The 23590-nt window shown below is 41.0% G+C and overlaps 2 protein-coding genes across 6 annotated transcripts in view; both read left to right on the top strand.

The window, feature by feature from the left end:
- The window catches only part of LOC121798419 (DEAD-box ATP-dependent RNA helicase 21-like), a 794448-nt gene that overhangs the window by 557836 nt on the left and 213022 nt on the right, over window positions 1–23590 (top strand). The gene's annotated exons all lie outside the window — the stretch shown is intronic.
- LOC121798455 (squamosa promoter-binding-like protein 18) lies at window positions 3056–5478 on the top strand. Of its 5 annotated transcripts, none has more exons than XM_042197471.1 (3): window positions 3056–3169; window positions 4551–4740; window positions 4822–5478. In XM_042197471.1, the coding sequence occupies exons 1-3, from the start codon at window positions 3127–3129 to the stop codon at window positions 5282–5284; spliced, it is 696 nt and encodes a 231-aa protein (XP_042053405.1). In that variant the 5' UTR covers window positions 3056–3126; the 3' UTR covers window positions 5285–5478. The 5 variants fall into 5 exon arrangements, with proteins under 5 accessions (XP_042053405.1, XP_042053404.1, XP_042053407.1 ...); XM_042197470.1 differs by lacking the exon at window positions 3056–3169 and adding an exon at window positions 3300–3668; XM_042197473.1 differs by lacking the exon at window positions 3056–3169 and adding an exon at window positions 3644–3778.

A 23590-nucleotide genomic window follows, 5' to 3' on the forward strand; every position in this document is an offset into this window, starting at 1 on the left:
TTGACAGCTACTTACTAGCAGTATTTTGGGTGTAAAGGTTGTACACTTATAGTTAGGTAGGTTTAAACCAATGTTTTAAAAACCGCGGACCGGCGAGCGAATCGGTAAGGCTATCGGTTCACGGTTCAACTGGTCCAACCGGTTAGACCATTGGTCGAACCGGAATACTGTATTATATAAATAATTAATTATAGAATATTATATAAAGTAAATAACCCATTTAATGAATGATTAATACTAAAAGAATGATAAACATAATTTAAATTTAGTATATGATAAATATAATTAAATTATATATACAAATGTTTAAATTATATGATAAAGTTTCATTATAATATAATATGATAAATGTAATTAAACCTCTATTATATAAAAATAATAAAATTATATGTAACTAAATAAATATATATATACATACGTTCAAGATTTATATAAGAAAGATTAAAAGTCAGCTAATTTAAAATATATTACATGTAAATTGTTAATAATAATTGAGTACCATAGTTAGTATAGATAATAAATTTCGTTCATTACAGTATATTATTAATTATAGTTGATGTTAAGTCACAGATATGGAAGTGGTCCAGTGGTGAAGGTGCTAAAACAATGTTTAGGAGCTCAAGCGTCGATTCCTTTTAGGAGCAGTTTTTAATTTTGTTAAGAAAGCTTAATAATTTGTGTAAACCGGTTCAACCGATTCCCGGTTTCCTGTCCAACCGGCTGACTCATCCGGTCTAAAATGGCCCAACTCTCAACCAATTCCCGATTTCCGGTCCAACCGGCTGAAGATACAAACGTACTATTTGTCTTTGTCCATCTGGGGTTGACAGAATAGTGATTGATATTTTCGTTGCCAGCTAGGCCACCAGAAACTAATTAATAAAACTATAAATGAATCAATAATCCACGCTTCCGAAATTAAATTAAAATAAAAAGATGATTCTTTACCTGACACATTTTTTCATAGCCCTTAATTGTAAAAAAAAAAGGAAAAAGAAGAAGAAGAAAAAGATGTCGACCTCGCTCCACCCGCTCCCGGCATTCTGCGACTCCTGGAGGAAATAGCCGTTGAACTTGCTAATTTCGTCGTTGGCTCGGCCGATGCAGTTGCGCACCATACTCTCGTTGCGCTCGATCGTTCCCGGCGGCCGGTTTGCATTGTACCGCCGAGAGACGCGCCACCAAAAGTGATCGCCGGATTGGTTCGTGCCAACCACCGCATCTTCGGAGATTTCCAAGTACGACTTGAACAATCTATCCATCTCCGCCGGTGAGTACGGTGTGCGGACACCGGCGCGAGATGGAGGAGTCTGCGTTTGGGAAGGGACGGGAGGCCTAGGCTCCGGAGTCCACCCGTATCGCCCATCGGAGCCACCTTGGTCGTCGACCGGGTATGGCCGGTAGCCACCCGGAACGCCCGAATCTTGGAGGGGCCGAATATTCCGTATCCGGACTAGGAAACGGTTGCGAACCGAACCATTCGGGGTTCCAACCGTGGGAGCCGCTTGGGTTGTCATCATGACCGGACATAGTGGTGTTGTAGGGTGTGAGAGGAAGATGAAAATGGATATGAGAGATTGAAGATAAGAATGAAGATGAGAGAATGATGATGAGAATTGTGTAGTGAAAGTGTGAATTTTTGGGAGTGAAATTGGGGGTATTTATAGATGAAAGTGTATTTTTGGGGTAAAAAAAATGAAAAAAATTAAAAAGGTGTAAAAAACGGTTATAAACGGATATATTTTTTTAGGGAAGTGAATTTTTTTTTTATTTTTTATCGGTTTTTTAATTAAAAAACCGATTTTTAAAAAAAAAATAAAAAAAATTTAAACTCAACGGCTATGCCGTTGACGAATGGGAGGGCGACACGTGTGCGTCCGCTGGCACGGACGTGCTCGATACATCGAGCAGCGCCGTGCCAGCGGCGCGACTGCAGCGGCGGCGGTCCTTCGCCTTGCCAACGGCGCGGACGGCGGTGGCGACTTTCGCCACCGCTGCGGATGCTCTAACTCCGCAGCATCCAAATGATGTAAACAAAAAAAGATTAGTAATACGAACATTATAAATTAATTAGTAGGTAGGATGACACGTACCATCACATGGTGTAAGATTCAAACTTGTCGCAATGAAAATCCATGGAATTATGTGGACCACAAAATTGTGTTCCTATTTGTGGAATTGAATTCAAAGATAACAATTTTCCTCTTTTGAGAGTCGGTTATTCAACAAAAACCATTTTTCGAATTTCAGTCACTCCAAAACAGGTGATTCCGCCAAATAATTTAATAGTACATCAATCATGACACCACATTATCAATTATTAACATTAGTTACAAAAAATTTAATATTGATTCCAAGATGATGAATATTAATAGGCCAACTTAAAAGAATTGGAAATAATTGTTAATTGGAAAATGACTTTTTGAGTAGAATAACTGGTGTATTCATGGCTTCATGCACATGAATAATGGAGTATAAAAAAAATTGAAGACGCCTACAATTTATTTAGACTTAGGGGCACGGCGTGCACAATGATTTGCCGAGAATGGCGCATTGCGTTAGTGAAGTGCTTCCAAGTGTTTTTACACTTTGTTGCTGTAAGCACTTTGTGGCTGAACTGCGTGCTAGTTCAGTGAGTGCAATGCTCGGTAGTGCTGCGTTGCTACTGCTCGTAGTTCCATACATTGATGTGAATATAGTGTGTAAATTACATTAAAGATAACGTATATATTATGCCCTAATGCAACTAGTATTACTATAACTGGCATCAAATAACTTAACAATCTCTTTTTTAGTATAAAGAAGACCTAAATTAATGTGAAATGCAGATGCTCCTTTGGGAAGGCTGTATCATATCATATCATAGTATTGGTAGGAAATATGGTAGCAAATGCTAGATGAAATTAGACAATTAGATACACAAAAGCCAATCTTCCTTTGCTTTCTTTTTCATTACATTCAAGAGAAAAAGGTTACACCCTGTCCCTTTCTTTGCCACTCATTTTATGTATGCTTTATCTTTCTCCTTTTTACCCAACTACCATATTCATGGCATATAAACTCATCTCTTAATCTAAAAATTTAGTAATTTAATCACTTCTTACAAGGCTACTACCCAAAAAAGGAATGTTTGTTTTAGTCTCTAATTTTTGGTTCCTAAGTTTGTCAGGTTAGCACACATCTCTAAAACACACTCTCATACAAATACAACCATTTCTGCATCTTTCCTTTTCTTGCTTTGTGGATATGTGCAAGACTTTTTACTTTTAAATTTGGTCTTTCTTCATTTATGTGTTGATGTAGTAGAGAAATTAAAATTTGGTTCTTGGTGATGAATGTATATGTGGTTATAGAGTCTGAATACAAGATCTTATTCTTCTCCAATAATTTATGTCACATTGAAGACTATTTTGTTCTCATATTGCCTATATCTCCAAACTACACCTGGCTCATTTATAGTTGATAGCTCTTTCCAACCCAACCCCACAGCCCACACCCCTACTCTGCAGCCATAATAACTATTGCTATTCTTCTCCTTATTACACACCTACAAACACTATTTGTGCAATGCTTTGCTCATTGTGTCCTCTCCTCTCTATTAATGGAGTCTCTGTCAGAGAATGAATGGATGGAAACACTAAGTCAACCTTTACCATTTGCACTTGTCCGTAAGTCTTTGTTTATTATTTCTTCCCTTCTTTATTCTTGCTTCGGAGAGTATTTCACTTTCTTGGCTTCCTATTTCAAGTATTAGCACATTCTTTGTTTGATTTCTGAGGTACAACAATCCCCACTCTCTCGCTCTGTCCCTTTACACTTTACGCACTCATTTCCTAGTTGTAAAGTAAACCCTCATCAAGAATCCTTGAATGAACTATTATAGATAATTCTTGCAGCAAATTTCTATATATGCTATACTCATTGAGTAAGTAGTAGTACTAATTTCTACTCCCTTTTCTCACTTCCTACTGGTACAAAGGGAGATTCATAAAAATCATGTCTTTATAGAAATGGTGTTGAGTTCTTCTGTTTTCTGCTTTCATAAAACAAGTTGTGAGCTGGGGTTCAGTGTTCATGTGTGGCTTTCATAACTTGGCCAAGCAAGTTTTTTGTATCTATTATCACTCTCTCTGCAGATTTCTTGTTTATTCCTCTTTCTTGTTGTTGCCATAGTTGTTTGGTTGTGGTATGTGAGATATGTTACCATTTTAAAGTTTCTACACTAAGTCTTTTATGGATGCTTAATTATAATGTAGTTAGGACATATTTGAGTTGGAATACTAGGAATTCAGACATGCTAACCTGGTTTCTCTATTGTTTGAAATACTAGTATTATTATTATTATTATTTAGTTGGTGACTAATGTTCTTGTTATGTTGATATTCATTTCACAATATTGCTGTGTGCAATTATTCTGTATGGTATGGTAGTTATGTAACTTGCATTAGTATATGTAGCAGGGGAATAGAGTGTTGGTTGAGGGGAGGAAAGGTGGTTTGAAGTAAGTGAATGTTTGTAAGAGAGTGGTTTTGTTTTGTGTTTTTGGTTAGGAATGGAGTCATCATCAAAGAGGTCCAAGGCCCCTGCAAGTGTTGCGCATTGCTTGGTGGACCGATGCAGCGCTGATTTAAGGTTGTGCAGAGAGTATCACCGGCGGCATAAGGTCTGTGAAGCTCACTCGAAGACCCCTAGGGTGACGATTGGGGGTCGAGAGCAGCGCTTTTGCCAGCAGTGCAGCAGGTAAAAATAGATGTGAATTTTGAACATATGTTAATTGGAGGGATATGATAAGATTGGCATGCGCATGCTGCTGTTGAATAGGTTCCACTCACTGGTGGAGTTTGACGAAGGAAAACGCAGCTGCAGGAAGCGGCTTGATGGGCACAACAGGAGGCGGAGGAGGAAGGCCCAAACACGCAGCTCTTCTACTCGAATGGAGGAAAGGCTGGTGTCATTCAGCAGGGAGCCACAGATAGTAGCTGGTGTGATGGGATACCCTTGGTCCGGGGTGGATGTGAACGACGGGAATGAAATAGGAGAAGGCGCGTTGCAGCAGCAGCAGCTCAGCTACTTGGACACAGCAGCAGCAGCAGCTCATCAACTGGAAAGCAGTAGCTCCTCAGCCTTTGTATCACCAAATATGATGATGGAATGTGATGGTGCTCTCCCTCTTCTGTCATTTCCCCCTCCCGCCATCGCCATCGACTATCATCAAACCACCTTGCATTTTCCTCACCACAATGTTGGATCATCCCATCAAACTCTCTCTTTCATGTGGGACTAGCTGCCCTGCCCTCCCCTACCTCCTTCATCATCAACAATGCTTCTCTCTCAATTATATATCATGTGTGTTCATCAACTTTTATGCTTCAACCTCTTTACAATACAGAATCAGAATAACTCTACTTGAACTAGATTATGACTCTGCACTCATTCTTGGCTGCAACTAAATTACACAACACCTCTCCTTTTTGCCTACATTACTTTTATTTATAATTAGTCTTAATCATATACTTATTTGCTAGATATGTAGTACTCAATCCGTCCCATGTTACTTGCACTATTCCCTTTCGGCTAGTCTCAAACTACTTACACTATTTATAGTTTAAGTTAGAATTAATGTATTTAATTAATATATTAGATTAACTTAATAGCTTCTTTATTAAGTGATGTTTCATTATACTTAAAATTTTAATTTAATTAAATTAAAAAATCAATCCAAAATTGCAGTATAAAATGATAAGAGGGATCATTATATATGGCTGGCATATCATTATATTACGGCATTGCCAATGTGTTCCCTTCCTTGTATATTCATGTGCCCATGGACCTAAGGTGATTGGCCCAATTACAAAGCCCATATGTATACTGAAATTTTAATTTTCGAAACCATGTCGCGTAGAGCCCATCATATCATTTTCAGGGCTTCAATAGTGGTAGTATTAATTAGTACAACGGTTTAATGTAATCCTTTGAAATAGTACATATTTGACATGCTTAAACTTGATTTGTAGCTGGACGTGCAATACATCACTATTTGTGTCGTTAATATTTGCATGAATATTTAAAAATTGCTTTGGTTACATGATTGCTGTTAAGGCCAAGGCCAAGCCACAAAAAAACTTGTCCACCTTAATAGTGGACAAGCCCAAGCTACAAAATAATTTTTTTTATTTTTAGTTATATTTTAATTTAACTAGAATAAAAATTATCGAACTATAATAATTAAAAAATGCATAATTTAATAAAAAAAATTAAAACCAATTCTTCGTTGTATTATAGAAAGGGGGAAAGTATACAATGAAAATTAGGGTGTAAAATGTGTGATGTGAAAATGTGTGGAATGAGGTATTTATACAAAATTTTTGAAAATATTAAAAAAATGAAAATAAAAATAAAAAATTCGAAACTTGGGCGGAACCACTATAATACCCGCTTCTTTTGTCCTTTTCCGTTAATGTATAATGTCAAACTAGTGAACATTTTAGCTCTCTTGACTCGTGTTTTGGAATGGAATTTCATTGCCCTTCGTTAATGCTTAATGTTGCTAGTTCGCAAGAATAAAAGTTTAAGTGATAATCGAACAAGTTTAAAACGACCTAACGTATGATTATAGAATACAATGAACGTTGTACAAAGATTTAATATCATGCTTCACGAACTAAAAGTGTTCGGATTCAAATTTATACATATATACATCAAGCTACTCCTTAATAACTTCCTTTTTACACACAAGTTTATGGGAAAGAACAAAAAAAATAATAATAATAGTAAGGGACAAAAAAAGGGTAGCGGGCCTCCTCCCCTTCAAGCACGGGCCACATCCCTTTGGGCCCGATAGTTCAGCCCGGCGACGGAAGGCTGGCGGCCCGAAGGTTAGCCCTTTAGCAGCCAAACCTGCTCTCCAACTTGGGATATAAGAACCTGCAGGATGCAGGCAAAACTAATAAATTTCTTTAAGTACCAAAATACTAGCAAGCAAATTAAGAAAGAATTTAGGACATTTACTCTTTTCAAAGGGGACACCGAGTATTGCCTAAAATGGCATAAATGCTCGTCAAAACTCAACGCCATCCAAGCAAGGAAAGGAGACACACCTACTTTAACAAAAGGAGGTCAAATGATCCCAGAATAGCAATGACAGTTCTGCACTCTCCTCATCCCTCCCAACAGCTGCTGCATATCCCTCTTTCACCTGCCACCAAAATTTCTTAATCAAAAGTGCTGCAATGGGGATCAACAAAGAGGTATGCAGCTACATGAAGACAACTACAATGTCAGCTCACTTAATTCACCCAAAGTACACCAAGTTTTGCCTATAAAAACCCCTTCATGTGCATCGATTTTTCCCCTCCACACACCACAAAATTCAGCATTTAGAGAGAGTTAGAGAGCTTGGAGTTCTTGGAGCAGAAGTCCGGACAGTAACTACTTCAAGAGGTATTTCACCTCCATCCCCTCTCCCAATCTTTTCTCATAACATCATATAGAAGCTTAAAAACTCGAATCACAATCTGCCCAAGCATGCTCTCTTATTTCTAGAATGGAACTTAGAGCTCCCTCAACACCACAACAAATAATGAAAGCATATGTTGCAGCCTTTAAGAATTTAGATCAGTAACAAAAATTTCGTCAGAACCGAACTCACTCCAGTGAGCTCCATACAAAAAGAACATAGCAAACATTCCAAGATTTGAAACCTTATCACCAAGTAAGAATTTATTATTGAAAGAAGAACTTAACTCTACACTCACTTAGCTACTGCCAAGAGGAACTCGATTATAATAAACCAAGTGATAGATGATTAGAAGGCTTAGCTTAGTCTTGGGACTGCCCGGAGATGGCCGCTTGACGAGCCCCGACCTCGACGGTAAACCGCCATGGCAGTGGCTGTCTCGGCGCTGCATTCGGAGATTCGGAGGGACTGACCGACGGCGAATCGTGAACACGGGCTGGGGACAGCAGCGACTGCAATAGGAGGCTGGACGGTGGCGGTGGCGGTGGCTGGTGTGTAAATACGACGAGGGCGGCAGCAGCGGCTGAACGGCGACTTCACCCTCACCCTCCCCCTCCCGCCGCATCGGCGAATCCCGTCGAAGTGGCAGCAGCGGCGGAATCTGAAGGAGACACGGTGGCGGTATGCGCCTCCTCATGTCCGTTTACGCAGCTGTAACTCCAATTGAACCGAGAGTAGCTGCTGGGCGTCGATTTCTGCCGGAGGAAGGCGACGGAAATCAAGGGTTCTTCAATTCGGGGATCTCTTTAATTGTGGGAAAGGGTGAAGGAAACGAAATTTGAGGGAGAGAGAAAAGAGGAATACCGATAGTGATGGAAAGGAGCAAGTTTGACTTTATATTGGGCCTCACTAATTTTTGAATGGGAGAAATAAGGTAGGTTGAGTTGGTACTTTTGTTGGGCCCGAAAATATAATCACTCTTGGGCCAACTAATTAAACCTTTGGGTTGTCAAATAATTTAAGTGTGGGGAATTATTTAATTAATTTCCAAATAATGCGAAGGATAAATAATTTTAACCCAAGTCAGAAATAAATATAAATTACGACGAGAAATGGTGGCGATAATTTAATTACGCGCTTAATTAATTTTGGGGTTTTTTTTATCCTACATCGTTGTGGTAAATACGAGAAGCCAACAGAAGAATTTTGGGCGGCCGCCGAATAATAAAAAATACACAAAAATTGAGAAACGTTATAAAAGACTTTAATTAGGGTGCATGCATTCTAATCAGTAGTTTTCTCGCGTTAACTGTTGTACCACTACCTTGTTATTTAAAGGGAATTATCCAGTTACACTCTAATCCGGAAAGGGGAATACTCAAGTGCGATATATGTTAAGCGAAAGAGGTGGGCATTCTTTTCAAAACGTGATTTTAGTATGAATATGTGATTTTTTTTCTAAACAAGTTTGGCATGCCATGTTTTACTTTTACGATTACCTATCTGCTTGGCTATGCCAATCATGTTAAATCGAATTCGGGTCCCAGTAGGGCCGCAAACCCTACCCGGACTAGTGTACACATATGGGGATCGTGAGCTAGCTTTCTAGTTGGCCGATCCAGTGACCGTCGTGGAATGTGGTCACATTCCCGGTTCACATACGTTCAGATATGATATCTATGTTTATGTGATTGCGCAATCAATTTTATGAAATTAAAGGAAATTTAGTGACTCGGGCATTTAAATAAAAAACCTCGTGTTCACTCAACTGTGGCTGGCAAATTTATATTTGGCACTATGTCCATTGAGTATATTAAGTACTCAGCCCGGCATGTTTCTTTTCTAACGTGCGGGTTGAGCGTGTACGAGGAGGCGAAGGTGTTGAGTAATGATTGTTAATAAGTAGCAATAGGTAACCCAAAGTAGTGTGTCCTCACACATGCTACTTTGTCTTGGTCTCTTCCTCTGCGATAGGACTATGTACTAGAAGTTTATGAACCCAGTTATTATACCCTGATTTCATTTTGACTATGTACCATTTTCGTCTTCGGAATTAATATTTTGAGTTTGACTTATTCCTTATGCTTATCCCTTTGATTTTGCGACTATGTAGTAACGATATAGCTGCGCTCACTAGCACTAGGGAGATGTTGTCGTGACAGCCGCGGCTCTCGACCGCCACAATAGTGCGCTGTGGCTAGCGCCCAAGAGCCTCGGCCAGGCCGTCTCCGTAGCGCGTCCATGGGCCCCCCTGCCGCGACTCTCCTTGTCCACCACTATAGGGAGCCGCAACCAGCCACCCCCTGTCCGGGAGCCGTGGATCCCCTATTGTGGACACTCACTCTTAAGGAGGGTATTTTTGTTTGTTTACCTAAAAAAGTGGTTTTGATTTGGTCGCTCCCCACTATCTATCTGTAAACGGAAATTTATAATTCGCCTATTTATGCAATTCTTTAAATGTCAATCCAGTTTGTTGAAATTGAAAAACCAAAAAATAAAAAAATAAAGCTTTCAGCTTTGGAGCGTGGGCATACTACTTTTCAGTTAATCCTGAATGTCACATCTCCGGGAAGTGGAAATGACGAAAATACCCACGGACGTGTTGTTGTAATCTCAGCTAGGTAGCTATCCCACCAGCTCACTTGAGCAACATTCTCATGTTTTACCGATGTTTCATGTTTTTTAAAGGGACCATCTTGTTTCTCTTTAAACACCACCTAATCTATATTCGCCTTCATAATACACATATTTTTTCCACTACTATTTTTATTGCACGTTTTCCAGGATTACTAAACTCAAACATGTGATACAAAATAGTAATGGCCTATTTATTCTATTGTAACATACGATATAATAAGAAATTGTACACACGTTTAGATATACTCCTATGGTTCCGGAATCCGGAAGAATTATAATACTATGTTGGTTACGCATTTATTATTTGTAATAATTTAGATGGTTTAATTTAATATTTTGATAACTCTCGAGTCTTTTTTTGTATTGCCCTTAGATTTTAAGAGAGAAATACAATGACCATATTGCAGAGAAAGAGAGAGAGATAGAGAGAGAGAGAGATTTCATGTCTACACTCCACACCAAAGACGACAATAATCTAAGACTCCAAAGGTGAATAATAAAGTTCAGACATGCTGCCGTTCATAATAAGGTGATCTTTTGGAAAAGTTTATTGTTGCATTTTAGCCTTTTTGTGAATTACATCTTGTCACCTTAATTATAACTAGGTAATTGAGGATTAATTCGAGCCCATTTGTTCCTAGAAATTTAATTTTGAATATTGAATCACACTCTCTATACGTTTAGTTGCATTCCCATTTTCAAAAGTGTTGATAAATAAAATCCAATTAGATTCTAATAAGTGCTAACATGCAAATGAACAATGCTTAATATTTAATGCATAAATAAAAACACAAAGAAAAGTGAAATAGCATAGAATCAAATGTGTTTTTTCTTTGTTGGGGGAAATTACAAGACTTCCTTTCTATATATAGTGGAGTGGAATTGTAATGGTAAAGGAAAGCGAGCACCTAAATACACTTAGTGGAGGCGTATTCATCATTTCTCAAGCACTATCATTTCTACAAATTTAAATATGACGAAGAAGCAATTTTGATGGAGACTAATGCACTATGCGTGCAAGCAATCCATGTATTTACTCCACACTTAATTTAGTACTACTATTACATTTTGCCTTGTATTGAGAAATGGTTGATTAAGTATATATAAAAACCATGCTTTATTTCTTAAATGCATATATACGATGTTGGTGACAACATGTACACAAGTTGAATTTGTATGGCATATATACATTAGGCAAAAATTGACAAAAGATGTATCCTAATTTTGCAATTGATCAGGCCGACAATAAGAATTTGTTTGTACACAATAATCCCTCTAGAGCTACACTACAAAATGACGTAAATGTATCAATTAGCATTACATATAAGTAATAACCTTTAAAGAATGGATCAATGAAGCGTTGCTGTCAGTAATTAATTATAGTAGGAGTATTTCAAATCACGAGACTATTTGTTATCCAAGCCGGTATATCAAACAGTTGTGTTACTTTCTACCTCAACTCAAAACAGATAAGTAATGGAATAAAAATAGTCCAGTATAAAAGAAAAAGAGAGAAAAGTAGTGGGGTGTAAGGAGGGAAAGTGAAATTAAGGAAAAGGTAGTTAAATGAAAGGGAGAGAGTGAGTTGAGGAAATTAGCTTCAGCTCTATAATTGAGTATATGGGATGGGCATGGGCCAAGCTATTGCTATTGCTATTGGATGTGACTTACTTTAAACTCATCTTCCCTGAAATGGAATACTATTCACGTGTCAAAGAGGGCTGACAACCAAAATGTCTGCCCATTTAAGGTTTTAAATCAGACATAATATTGTATTGTACCCCACATCATTCACCCATCACTCACCACCACGTATATTAATTTTTCTTCTTATATGGAGTATATTAGTATACAAATAATACTCCATAAATTAGTAGTAGCACTAAATATTGAACAATGATATAGATAGAGAAAATCAATGAAAATCTTAATTCAAAGATATAGACTTTCCGAGAAAATATATGACATAGATCAAAACAGGTCTTTAAAATATGTCACAGCTTGTATATGGTTCAGAAAGTGGGTCAGATGGATTAAAGGCATGATCGAAGCGCACAAAACACACATCGGACTACCAATACTCAACAAACGATGATGGTCCGGGTGTATGAGTTGGGAGAGAGTGAGTGAATTGTGTGTGGAGGTGTCGCCTTCCAATACTCAACTTCAGCGCTGATTCATGACACGGACATATGTGTCATGTTGTAACTTGTAACCCTATAGCAAACACATGTATTATGAACCTACAAAAATCCAAGGTATATTGAGGAATGATCCAAAAACTCTAGAAACATTTATATATATGATTGTAAATTTTTAGGAGTTATGTTTTAATTATGTAGTCGTCTTTTTTATAATTTTAATTATGTAGTATGTTTTTTTAAGGGATAACTGCCTTAAAAGTCACCAACTTTGCCCGAATTCTGGTTGTTCCCACGACCTATAAAATTGGCGTATAAAGTCACCAACTTTGGCGGGTCGCTGGTATCTCCCAAATTGACCCGACCCGGTGTTTTCCGGCAACTAAGCGTCTTATGTGGCATGCCTGAATGTTGACGTGGATGGCGAGAAACAGTTGCACAATTTTGACCCTTTTGATGTCTTCATTTCCACTAATTAAATAATCCAAACCTTCTTAAAAGTTAAAACCCTCTAATTAAAATATTTCTTAATCTCTCTCTCTAAAGATTAATCTCTCTTGTTTTTCCAACTTCCTAAATTAGGTTTTTCAGTTCTGCAGCAACAGCAAGCTTCAATCGGAAACTGCACGTTCTAATTTGTTGCGATCAAATCGAAGGAGCCAAATGAGACAATAGCGATTATGTGCAGCCGCGACTTGCTAAAGAGGATGGGGAATTACAATCAAGGAGATCTAACTGACATAATCAGAGCCACCGGCGGCGCCAATCCGCTAGCTGAAACCCCCGCCGCTGCAACGGAGTGGCAGTTTCCGACCAACTGCAATCTCATGTCAATAATTTTGTTTTTTTTAATTCCCCGTTATTTTCGTCGTGGCGAGATCCGGATCTAGGGTTCGGAAATTGTGCCTGAGGATGCGGTGGTGGAAGAGGAGATCAGCGGGGAGAATTGATTGGTGTGGTACCAGGATTTGTGGAGATGGGAGGGGAGGGTGCGGCGGAGCTCGGAGGCGGCGCGGCCGTAGCCGTGGTTGGAGATGATGCTGCATTCCCAATTCCAGAAGTTGAGATCGGTGCAATTAGGGACGACGAGGTCGCGATTGAAGGAGGGGGGAGGTCGTAGGAGAAGACGCCGCCGGATGGGCAATCGTCGGTGTATAGGGCGGGAGGAGGCTCCGAGAGGGTGGTGGTATTGGAGTGAATCGGGACGTAGCAGACGGAGGGGGAGGGGGGAGGAACGGTCGGGGAAGCAGAGAGGGGAAGTGCGGGCGAAGGAGATGATGAGGGCTTGGGCCCAAAGGAAGGCGATGAAGAGCCAGAAACGGGGGTGGGAGGAAGACGATGAATGCTTGGGGGGGGGGGGGGGGTTGGGAGGAAGACAATGAAGGCTTGGGCCCTAATTGTTTTTTTAATTTTGTTTTTTAAGTTTATTTTTTTATATTGCACAGTCAATAATTGTTGCACATGTCAGCCGCCACGAGACGCCACATCAATTAAATACGACACGTCAGCGCACTCTTTCGCCGGAAAAACCATCATGAGAAATCGGCGACTAAGTGCAAAGTTGGTGACTTTATACGCCAATTTTATAGGTCGTGGGAAAAACCGGAATTCGGGCAAAGTTGGTGGCTTTTAAGGCAGTTATCCATTTTTTTAACTATCTACTCCCTCCGCCCCAATATTAGTGAGTCATATTCTTTTTTGGAATGTCCCACTAAAAAGTGATTCATTTTTCTTTTTAGCAAAAAATCATCTCTCTTACTTTATTCTCCACCTACTTTATTCTCTCTCTACCCCCAACTTTTCTATTTCTCAATCTTTACTCTCTCCACTTTAACTATTTAAATATCAATTCCTTAAATCATGTGTCCAAAAGAAGTGCTTCGCTTATCTTAGGACGAATGAAATAATATTATACTACTTTTTTATAATTTTAATTTTGTATTTAGTCAAAAAATTAATTAATTTCTTATTTTTAATGAAAAAGTGTATTTTATCATAAATATAAAAATAAATATAAAAAATGAGACTCGTGAATAATAAGAGTACTTATAAGAAAAAAAATTGTATAAAAGAAATGAGCACTAAAGTAGTAGTAAAAGTTAATAAGAGACCATGGTCAAGGGATTTTAGATGTTGGATGGCCTCAATAGTCAATAACTCTTCTTGCCATACAATTAGAATTTATACTCCATAATTTTTAATATTGGCCGAAAAATAAATGGTGATATGTAGTATAGTACGATGACTGAATGTTGGGCAAGGGCATGAATAAATTACCCGTCGCCGTTGTTTTCTATCTTAAAAGTACAACAAATTTCAGAATACTATCTAAATATTCTTGCCTAACATTATTAATGCCAACTCCATTTCCACGCCAACTAACAAATGTACATCTTCTTAATACATTTTGCAGATGTAATAAATATAGAGTTTAATGTTACTTAATTTTAAAAGTACCATTCTTCGTAATGTTGGAACTAGTACTACTTTTAAAAGGTGCGAAATAATATTAATACCAATAATAATGAAGGTATGATGACGAAATCGAAATTGTGAGTTTGAGTGATTCAATAGACTAGTGACACTAATAGACTAATGACACTAACAATAAAAAAAAAAATGCAAACTCTATATATTTTACAAACTCTAAACTCCTCAACAGTATCAATACAGTTTCAACATAATGTCAATACATAGTAAAATTTCATGATTTTGATGTCAACATAGTGTCAACACAATGTCAACCGTTAACATTGTGTTGACATTTTTTGTTGCTATTATTTTGCCATATGTTGACATTTTCTAACAGTCCGAATCATAGTTTGGAGTTTGTACAATATTTAGAATTAACATTTAAATTACATTCCTAACATTGATATATAGATTCCAGGTAACACTTCTATAATATCTATTGCGAGAAATTTGTTCTATTATATGATTATCTTCTTTTTATATTTAAAAGAAGCTACGTGATTACGAAATATTTTTTCTATATATTACTCTGCTTATCTCAATAACAAGAGTGATTTGTATTTTTCTTTGGAATGTGTTGGTTTCTGGGATTACAAAGATAACTACCGGGCGTAATACAACCCAAAAGAAAGGAAAGGAAGAACTGAACTTAAAAATACAACGTATAATCGAAACTACTAAACCAGTGTGATTAGCCGAGTCGAGGAGGCCTCTTCCCGCAAGACGAGATACGCCCCGGTAGTGCTCTTCGGTTTGGCGTGTCGTCCCCAAAGGTAAAACGGCTACGTCTCTATTGATGCAGCACCGCAATCAACAGAGCTCCGGCGAACTGGATGGAGGAGAGGGCAGAGCTTCGACAGAAAAAACTATGCAGGGAGAGGGAGAGAGCTTATGATGCAGAATGCTTTTTGAATTGTGTAGTGATGCATGGAATGGCTGGCCTATTTATAGGCTCAGTCCACTGCAGGGGGTCAACAGCCATGATGGCTGTCATCATGGCAATTCGTAACCGACGTCGGTTACAGACGTGTGGCAGGAGTGTGCCATCCGTGTGTGGAGCGTGTGGATTTCTCACGTGGCAACCGTGACTGTGCCTCGCTTGACGACGTGTCAAGCCACTTGGATTGCTGACTCGGCGGTGGTCCAAAAAGAATAGTTTGGGCCAAGCACCAAGCCCAAAGACCACCCAAAGACCAATTGCCAAGATCCAAGTCCAAGTCCAAGTCCAAGTCCAAGTCCAAGTCCAAGATCAAGATCGAGATCGAGATCGGGATCGAGATCGGGATCGGGCTCGGGATCGGGCTCGGGCCCGGGCCCGAGGCCCGAGGCCCGAGGCCTGATTAGCCGAGTCGAGGAGGCCTCTTCCCGCAAGACGAGATACGCCCCGGTAGTGCTCTTCGGTTTGGCGTGTCGTCCCCAAAGGTAAAACGGCTACGTCTCTATTGATGCAGCACCGCAATCAACAGAGCTCCGGCGAACTGGATGGAGGAGAGGGCAGAGCTTCGACAGAAAAAACTATGCAGGGAGAGGGAGAGAGCTTATGATGCAGAATGCTTTTTGAATTGTGTAGTGATGCATGGAATGGCTGGCCTATTTATAGGCTCAGTCCACTGCAGGGGGTCAACAGCCATGATGGCTGTCATCATGGCAATTCGTAACCGACGTCGGTTACAGACGTGTGGCAGGAGTGTGCCATCCGTGTGTGGAGCGTGTGGATTTCTCACGTGGCAACCGTGACTGTGCCTCGCTTGACGACGTGTCAAGCCACTTGGATTGCTGACTCGGCGGTGGTCCAAAAAGAATAGTTTGGGCCAAGCACCAAGCCCAAAGACCACCCAAAGACCAATTGCCAAGATCCAAGTCCAAGTCCAAGTCCAAGTCCAAGATCAAGATCAAGATCGAGATCGGGATCGGGATCGGGATCGGGATCGGGCTCGGGCTCGGGCCCGGGCCCGAGGCCCGAGGCCCGAGGCCCGCGGCCCGCGCCCGCGACCACGAGCACGAGCACGAGCACGAGCACGTGCACGGGCACGGGCACGGGCTCGGGCTCGGGCGGGCGGGCGGCGGCGGCGCGCGCGTGTGCGCGCGTGTGGGCTCTTTCACCCATCTTGGTCCACTATAATTATTAAGTAACATAAAGTCACTTAATTTATACACATTAAAGATGTGTTAATCCTCCAATGTGGGATAATTAACACTAGTTAATTATTCCCTAAGCTCCATCTCCAAGCTTTAATTAAAAGCTAATTATGCCCAACTTTAATCCACTATTTCTCACTCACCGGAAATCGGATTTGAGAAAGTGAATATACTACATTTACCTACGTAAAATGTAGATCGACGCTATGTCATTTAATTTCACAAAATTAAATGTCTCGTCACATTTATTATTTGGTCAAAATCCATTGACCGGGCATATTTAATCCATGATTTTTTACAATCCCCCACATGAGTGGAAATAGCCGAATGCATATGCATGCAGACACAAGCTCAACCCTCGCGAGGTATATAAGCATAAGGATAGGTAGTTGTTGACTTTGAACCCTCCATAGTCGACACCATCGGATACACAGGCGGCTTAGTAGCGCGATGCTTTGAACTAATCCCCCACGGCGTGCACCGAGACAATGGTGTTAACACTTAAACACCTCAACCTCATCCGTTCTCACGTTTTGTGTCCATTGCGGTCTTGGACACCACTTTGGATTCATAAGTGCGTTTTTTATGAAGCGACCACACTTCGCACTTACGTAGGTGATTCTTAGTCAAGTACCTTGCCATACTTGGTCTCTTTGAGAATTCCATCTCTTTGAGATCCTTAAGAACCATTAAAAGTCATAGACTTAGCCTTTACCACGAGGCAAGTTCTCCAACACTCTATTGCTCTCTAGGGAATAGATATAGTTTGAGTGTTTTTCCATGAACTCTCATAGCTTAGTTGTCCCTTTGAACCAAGTTCTTGGGATCTCCAGTCATCATGGTTGGGTTACCACTATGACAATTCTTTAGTTTGTGGATTTCAAACCCATTCCCTCTAGCAACTTATTCATTTGATCACGGTTTAACCCTTTGGTTAGCGGATCCGCTAGATTATCTATTGACTTCACATAGTCAATTGTAATCACCCCTGTTGTGATCAAATGTCTCACGGTGTTATGTCGTCGACGTATATGTCGAGACTTACCGTTATAGAAACCATTGTTTGCCCTTCCAATAGCCGCTTGGCTATCGCAGTGAATCAGCACTGGTGGCACTGGCTTAGACCAACATGGAATGTCTTCAAGGAAGTTCTTAAGCCACTCGGCTTCCTCACCAGCCTTATCCAAGGCAATGAACTCCGATTCCATTGTTGATCGGGCTATACAGGTCTGTTTTGTGGATTTCCACGATACAGCACCACCCCCAATAGTAAAGACATATCCACTTGTTGAAAGTGAGTCTCTATTATCGGATATCCAATTGGCATCACAGTACCCTTCAAGCACCGGGGGGTATCTCGAGAAGTGTAGCCCAAGATTTTGAGTGTGTTTTAAATATCTCAAAACCCTCACAAGAGCTCTCCAATGCTCTTTGCTTGGATTGCTCGTGTAACGACTTAACTTGTTCACGGCACAAGCAATGTCAGGTCGAGTGCAATTAGTCAAGTACATAATGCACCCGATGACCCGTGCATACTCTTCTTGTGCAACGGGCTCGCCTTTGTTTTTGCTCAAGTGAACGTCGAGTTCAATTGGAGTCTTAACCGGCGCGCCATCATAGGCTTTGAATTTATTCAATATCTTCTCAACATAATGTGATTGTGTTAAGATGATTCCATCATTCGTTCTTAAAATCTTCATTCCAAGAATTACATCGGCTAGACCCATGTCTTTCATGTCAAAGTTTCTCTTTAACATGGCCTTTGTATCGTTAATTACTTGAGTGTTGCTACCCAAGATTAACATATCATCAACGTAGAGACACACTATAACATGACCGTTATTAGTGCTCTTGATGTAGACACATTTGTCGCACTCGTTGATTTTAAACCCATTTGATAACATCACATTATCAAACTTCAAGTGCCATTGCAATGGCGCTTGTTTCAATCCATATAGGGATTTCACGAGCTTGCATACCTTTTTCTCTTGTCCAGGTACTACAAACCCTTCGGGTTGTTCCATGTAGATTTCGTCTTCTAGTTCACCATTCAGAAACGCGGTCTTTACATCCATTTGATGAATCTCGAGATTGTGCAATGCAGCAATAGCGAGAAGCACCCGGATAGATGTAATCCTTGTTACAGGTGAATAGGTATCGAAGAAGTCATGTCCTTCTTTTTGTTTAAAACCCTTTACTACTAATCGGGCTTTATACTTATCAACTGTTCCATCGGCCTTAAACTTTCTTTTAAGAACCCATTTGCATCCTAAAGGTTTAGCACCTTCGGGCAAATCAACCAACACCCATGTGTGGTTTAGCAAAATTGAATCAATTTCGCTTTGAACAGCTTCTCTCCAATGCAGCCCGTCTGGGCCAGCAAAGGCTACTTTTATCGATGTTGGTTCTTCATCCAACATGAAAGCAATGTAGTCAGGACCAAAAGTTTTTGGTGTTCTGACTCTATTACCACGTCTTAGTACTGTATCTTTTGGATCGGGCCTTGCACGCTTGCGCGATTCAGGTTCCGCATCTGTTGATTTAGAACTAGTGGCTTCTTCTTCCACTTGTTTAGAACTAGTGGCTTCTTCAATTCTTGTCTCAGAATTGGTTGATACTTTTTCCTTATCTTTGCAAGGAAAGGTATTTTCGAGAAATACAGCATTCCTCGACTCAATTGTTGTTCCTACTGTGATAGTCGATATTTCAGACTTGTGAACAACAAATCGATATGCACTACTGTTAAGTGCATATCCAATGAAGATGCAATCAACCGTCTTAGGTCCGATTGTAACTTCTTTGGGCGGAGGAACCATCACCTTTGCCAAACACCCCCACACTTTGAGGTATTTGTAGGATGGCTTCCTTCCCTTCCACAACTCATAAGGAGTAACATCTTTTCCTTTGAGAGGGATTTTATTCAAGATATAGTTTGCTGTCAAAACAGCTTCCCCCCACATGTTATGTGGTAATCCTGAACTGAGTAGCAGTGCATTCATCATCTCTTTTAGAGTTCGATTCTTGCGTTCTGCAACACCATTGGATTGTGGTGAATATGGAGCAGTTGTTTGATGAATTATACCACTTGCGTTGCATAACTCCTCAAACGGGGCTACATATTCGCCTCCTCTATCGCTTCGAATCATTTTGATTTTACAACCAAGTTGATTCTCAACTTCGTTCTTATAATTTTTGAACGCCTCTATTGCTTCATCTTTGCTTCTTAAAAGATAAATGTAGCAATATCTTGTGCAATCATCTATGAAAGTGATAAAGTACTTTTTACCACCTCTAGTTTGCAACATCTTTAAATCACATACATCCGTGTGAATTAATTCAAGGGGTTTTGTGCTTCGTTCAACCGAGTGAAACGGCAACTTAGTCATTTTTGCTTCAAGACAAATTTCACATTTATCTTGGATATCCAATTCATTAGCCTTTAGTAAATCTAAATTTACTAATCTTTTAATGGCTTTTGAATTTACATGTCCCAATCTACAATGCCACAAATTTGAAGACTCAATCAAATAAGAGGAAGTAGATGCTTTATTCTTATTGGCCAATGGCTTCGCAACACTTCGAGTTGCTACACTAAGCTTGAAAAGCCCATCGGTTACATAACCTTTTCCGATGGATTTTCCAAACTTATACAAGACAAACCTATCGGACTCAAATACAAGTTTAAACCCTTTATTAACTAGTATTGATCCTGACACTAGGTTCTTGCGGATGTCCGGGACATGCAGCACATCCTTCAAAGTGATAGTTAGGCCAGACGTCATCATGAGAATCACGTTGCCAACGCCGAGGACTTCTGACGATGCTTGATTCCCCATGTTGATCTTCCTCCCTTCAACAGCAGTGTAGGAGGCAAACTTGCTCCTGTCGGAGCAAACATGAGCAGTAGCGCCGGTGTCGATGTACCAGCCTCCCTTGTTATCAACAAGGTTAACCTCTTCAGTGACCACTGCAATGAGGTCGTTCTCATCCCAGTCCTTGAACTCCTTCTCAACGACGTGGGCTGCCGGCTTCTTCTTCTTGCTGCGGCAGTCTTTGGCAAAGTGGCCCGGTTTGCCACATTTGTAGCAGTCGCCTTCAAACTTCTTTGAAGGCTGCTTTCCCTTCCCTTTGTCGTTTGGACGGTTTGGGCGAGGGCGTTTGTTGGAGGGACCGCCCCGCTCCAACAGGTTGGCTTTGGCTTCATTTGGGGTGAAGCCCTTAGCCTTTTGATCACTTTTGCGCACGTCGGCCTCAATGCGCAACTTCACGATCAAGTCTTCAAGGGTCATCTGCTTTCGCTTGTGCTTGAGATAACTCTTGAAGTCCTTCCAACTTGGAGGGAGCTTGTCAATGATCGTGCACCTTAGGAACTTATCGGGCAAGGTCATCCCTTCAGCCACTAATGAGTGGATGATCATTTGGAGCTCTTGGACTTGCTCCATGACGGGTCGAGAGTCGACCATTTTGTAGTCCATAAACTTGGATGCTACAACTTGTTCCGTCCCTGCAGCATTATCTATGCTATACTTCTTTTCTAGGTTTTCCCACATTTGTTTAGATGTGGTTACATTGGAGTATACATTGTACAAACTATCATCTAAAGCACTTAGAATGAAATTTTTACAAAGGTAATCTCCTTTCCTCCAAGCTTCATAATCTGCCATGACTTCGAGCCTAGTCTCTTGGTCGCTTGGTGCGGGCGGCTCGTTCTCCGTGAGGAAGTTGGCGACGCCCAATGTTGTCAAGTAGAACAACATCTTCTGGTACCACCGCTTGAAGTCAGATCCTCCAAACTTTGGTGGCTTCTCGGCAGGTGGCATCATTCTTGGTGCCAAAGGTGCCGCAGTTGGTCCTTGGAAGGAACCAATTCCGTTGCCCCCGAAGGAGCCAACAACTTGGTTGGGCATAGAGCCCCCACCATTCATGTTGGGCATAGAGCCCGCCATGGTCGTACCAGCCCCGAAGGGACTAGCACCCGCATGAGACCCGAAGGCCCCAGCATTCGTGTTGATCCCGAAAGATCCAACACTAGTATTGAGCCCGAAGGCACCAACACTCGATCCATTAAAGGATCCGAAGGAACCACTAAAAGTGGAACCAACCGAACCACCAAAGGTGGAACCAGTGGACGCCCCGAAGGGGTTGTCCCAAACCCAAGGGACGGTGGATGAAGCGGCTGGGAAGCCAGGAGTTGGCATCATCGAGGGAATCGATGAAGTGTTGACCGGTCCAGTGGTCGCCATGGTGGAGGGAATGGCGGCGGCGGTGGTGGCAGCGGCGGTGTTGGAGTCGGTAGACATCTCCAGCAAAGGTGTTTTAATATTTCGAAAGTTTTAGTTCAGTTTAGAAGTCCAAATTCCTTCGGGGCGTATCTCGTCTTGCGATTGTTGGTTTCTGGGATTACAAAGATAACTACCGGGCGTAATACAACCCAAAAGAAAGGAAAGGAAGAACTGAACTTAAAAATACAACGTATAATCGAAACTACTAAACCAGTGTGATTAGCCGAGTCGAGGAGGCCTCTTCCCGCAAGACGAGATACGCCCCGGTAGTGCTCTTCGGTTTGGCGTGTCGTCCCCAAAGGTAAAACGGCTACGTCTCTATTGATGCAGCACCGCAATCAACAGAGCTCCGGCGAACTGGATGGAGGAGAGGGCAGAGCTTCGACAGAAAAAACTATGCAGGGAGAGGGAGATAGCTTATGATGCAGAATGCTTTTTGAATTGTGTAGTGATGCATGGAATGGCTGGCCTATTTATAGGCTCAGTCCACTGCAGGGGGTCAACAGCCATGATGGCTGTCATCATGGCAATTCGTAACCGACGTCGGTTACAGACGTGTGGCAGGAGTGTGCCATCCGTGTGTGGAGCGTGTGGATTTCTCACGTGGCAACCGTGACTGTGCCTCGCTTGACGACGTGTCAAGCCACTTGGATTGCTGACTCGGCGGTGGTCCAAAAAGAATAGTTTGGGCCAAGCACCAAGCCCAAAGACCACCCAAAGACCAATTGCCAAGATCCAAGTCCAAGTCCAAGTCCAAGTCCAAGTCCAAGTCCAAGATCAAGATCAAGATCAAGATCAAGATCGAGATCGGGATCGGGATCGGGCTCGGGATCGGGCTCGGGCTCGGGCCCGGGCCCGAGGCCCGAGGCCCGAGGCCCGCGGCCCGCGCCCGCGACCACGAGCACGAGCACGAGCACGAGCACGTGCACGGGCACGGGCACGGGCTCGGGCTCGGGCGGGCGGGCGGCGACGGCGCGCGCGTGTGCGCGCGTGTGGGCTCTTTCACCCATCTTGGTCCACTATAATTATTAAGTAACATAAAGTCACTTAATTTATACACATTAAAGATGTGTTAATCCTCCAATGTGGGATAATTAACACTAGTTAATTATTCCCTAAGCTCCATCTCCAAGCTTTAATTAAAAGCTAATTATGCCCAACTTTAATCCACTATTTCTCACTCACCGGAAATCGGATTTGAGAAAGTGAATATACTACATTTACCTACGTAAAATGTAGATCGACGCTATGTCATTTAATTTCACAAAATTAAATGTCTCGTCACATTTATTATTTGGTCAAAATCCATTGACCGGGCATATTTAATCCATGATTTTTTACAATTGTTGGTTTCTGGGATTACAAAGATAACTACCGGGCGTAATACAACCCAAAAGAAAGGAAAGGAAGAACTGAACTTAAAAATACAACGTATAATCGAAACTACTAAACCAGTGTGATTA

This window comes from Salvia splendens, chromosome 4 (genome assembly GCF_004379255.2).
Source record: "Salvia splendens isolate huo1 chromosome 4, SspV2, whole genome shotgun sequence".
NCBI classification, from domain to species: domain Eukaryota; kingdom Viridiplantae; phylum Streptophyta; class Magnoliopsida; order Lamiales; family Lamiaceae; genus Salvia; species Salvia splendens.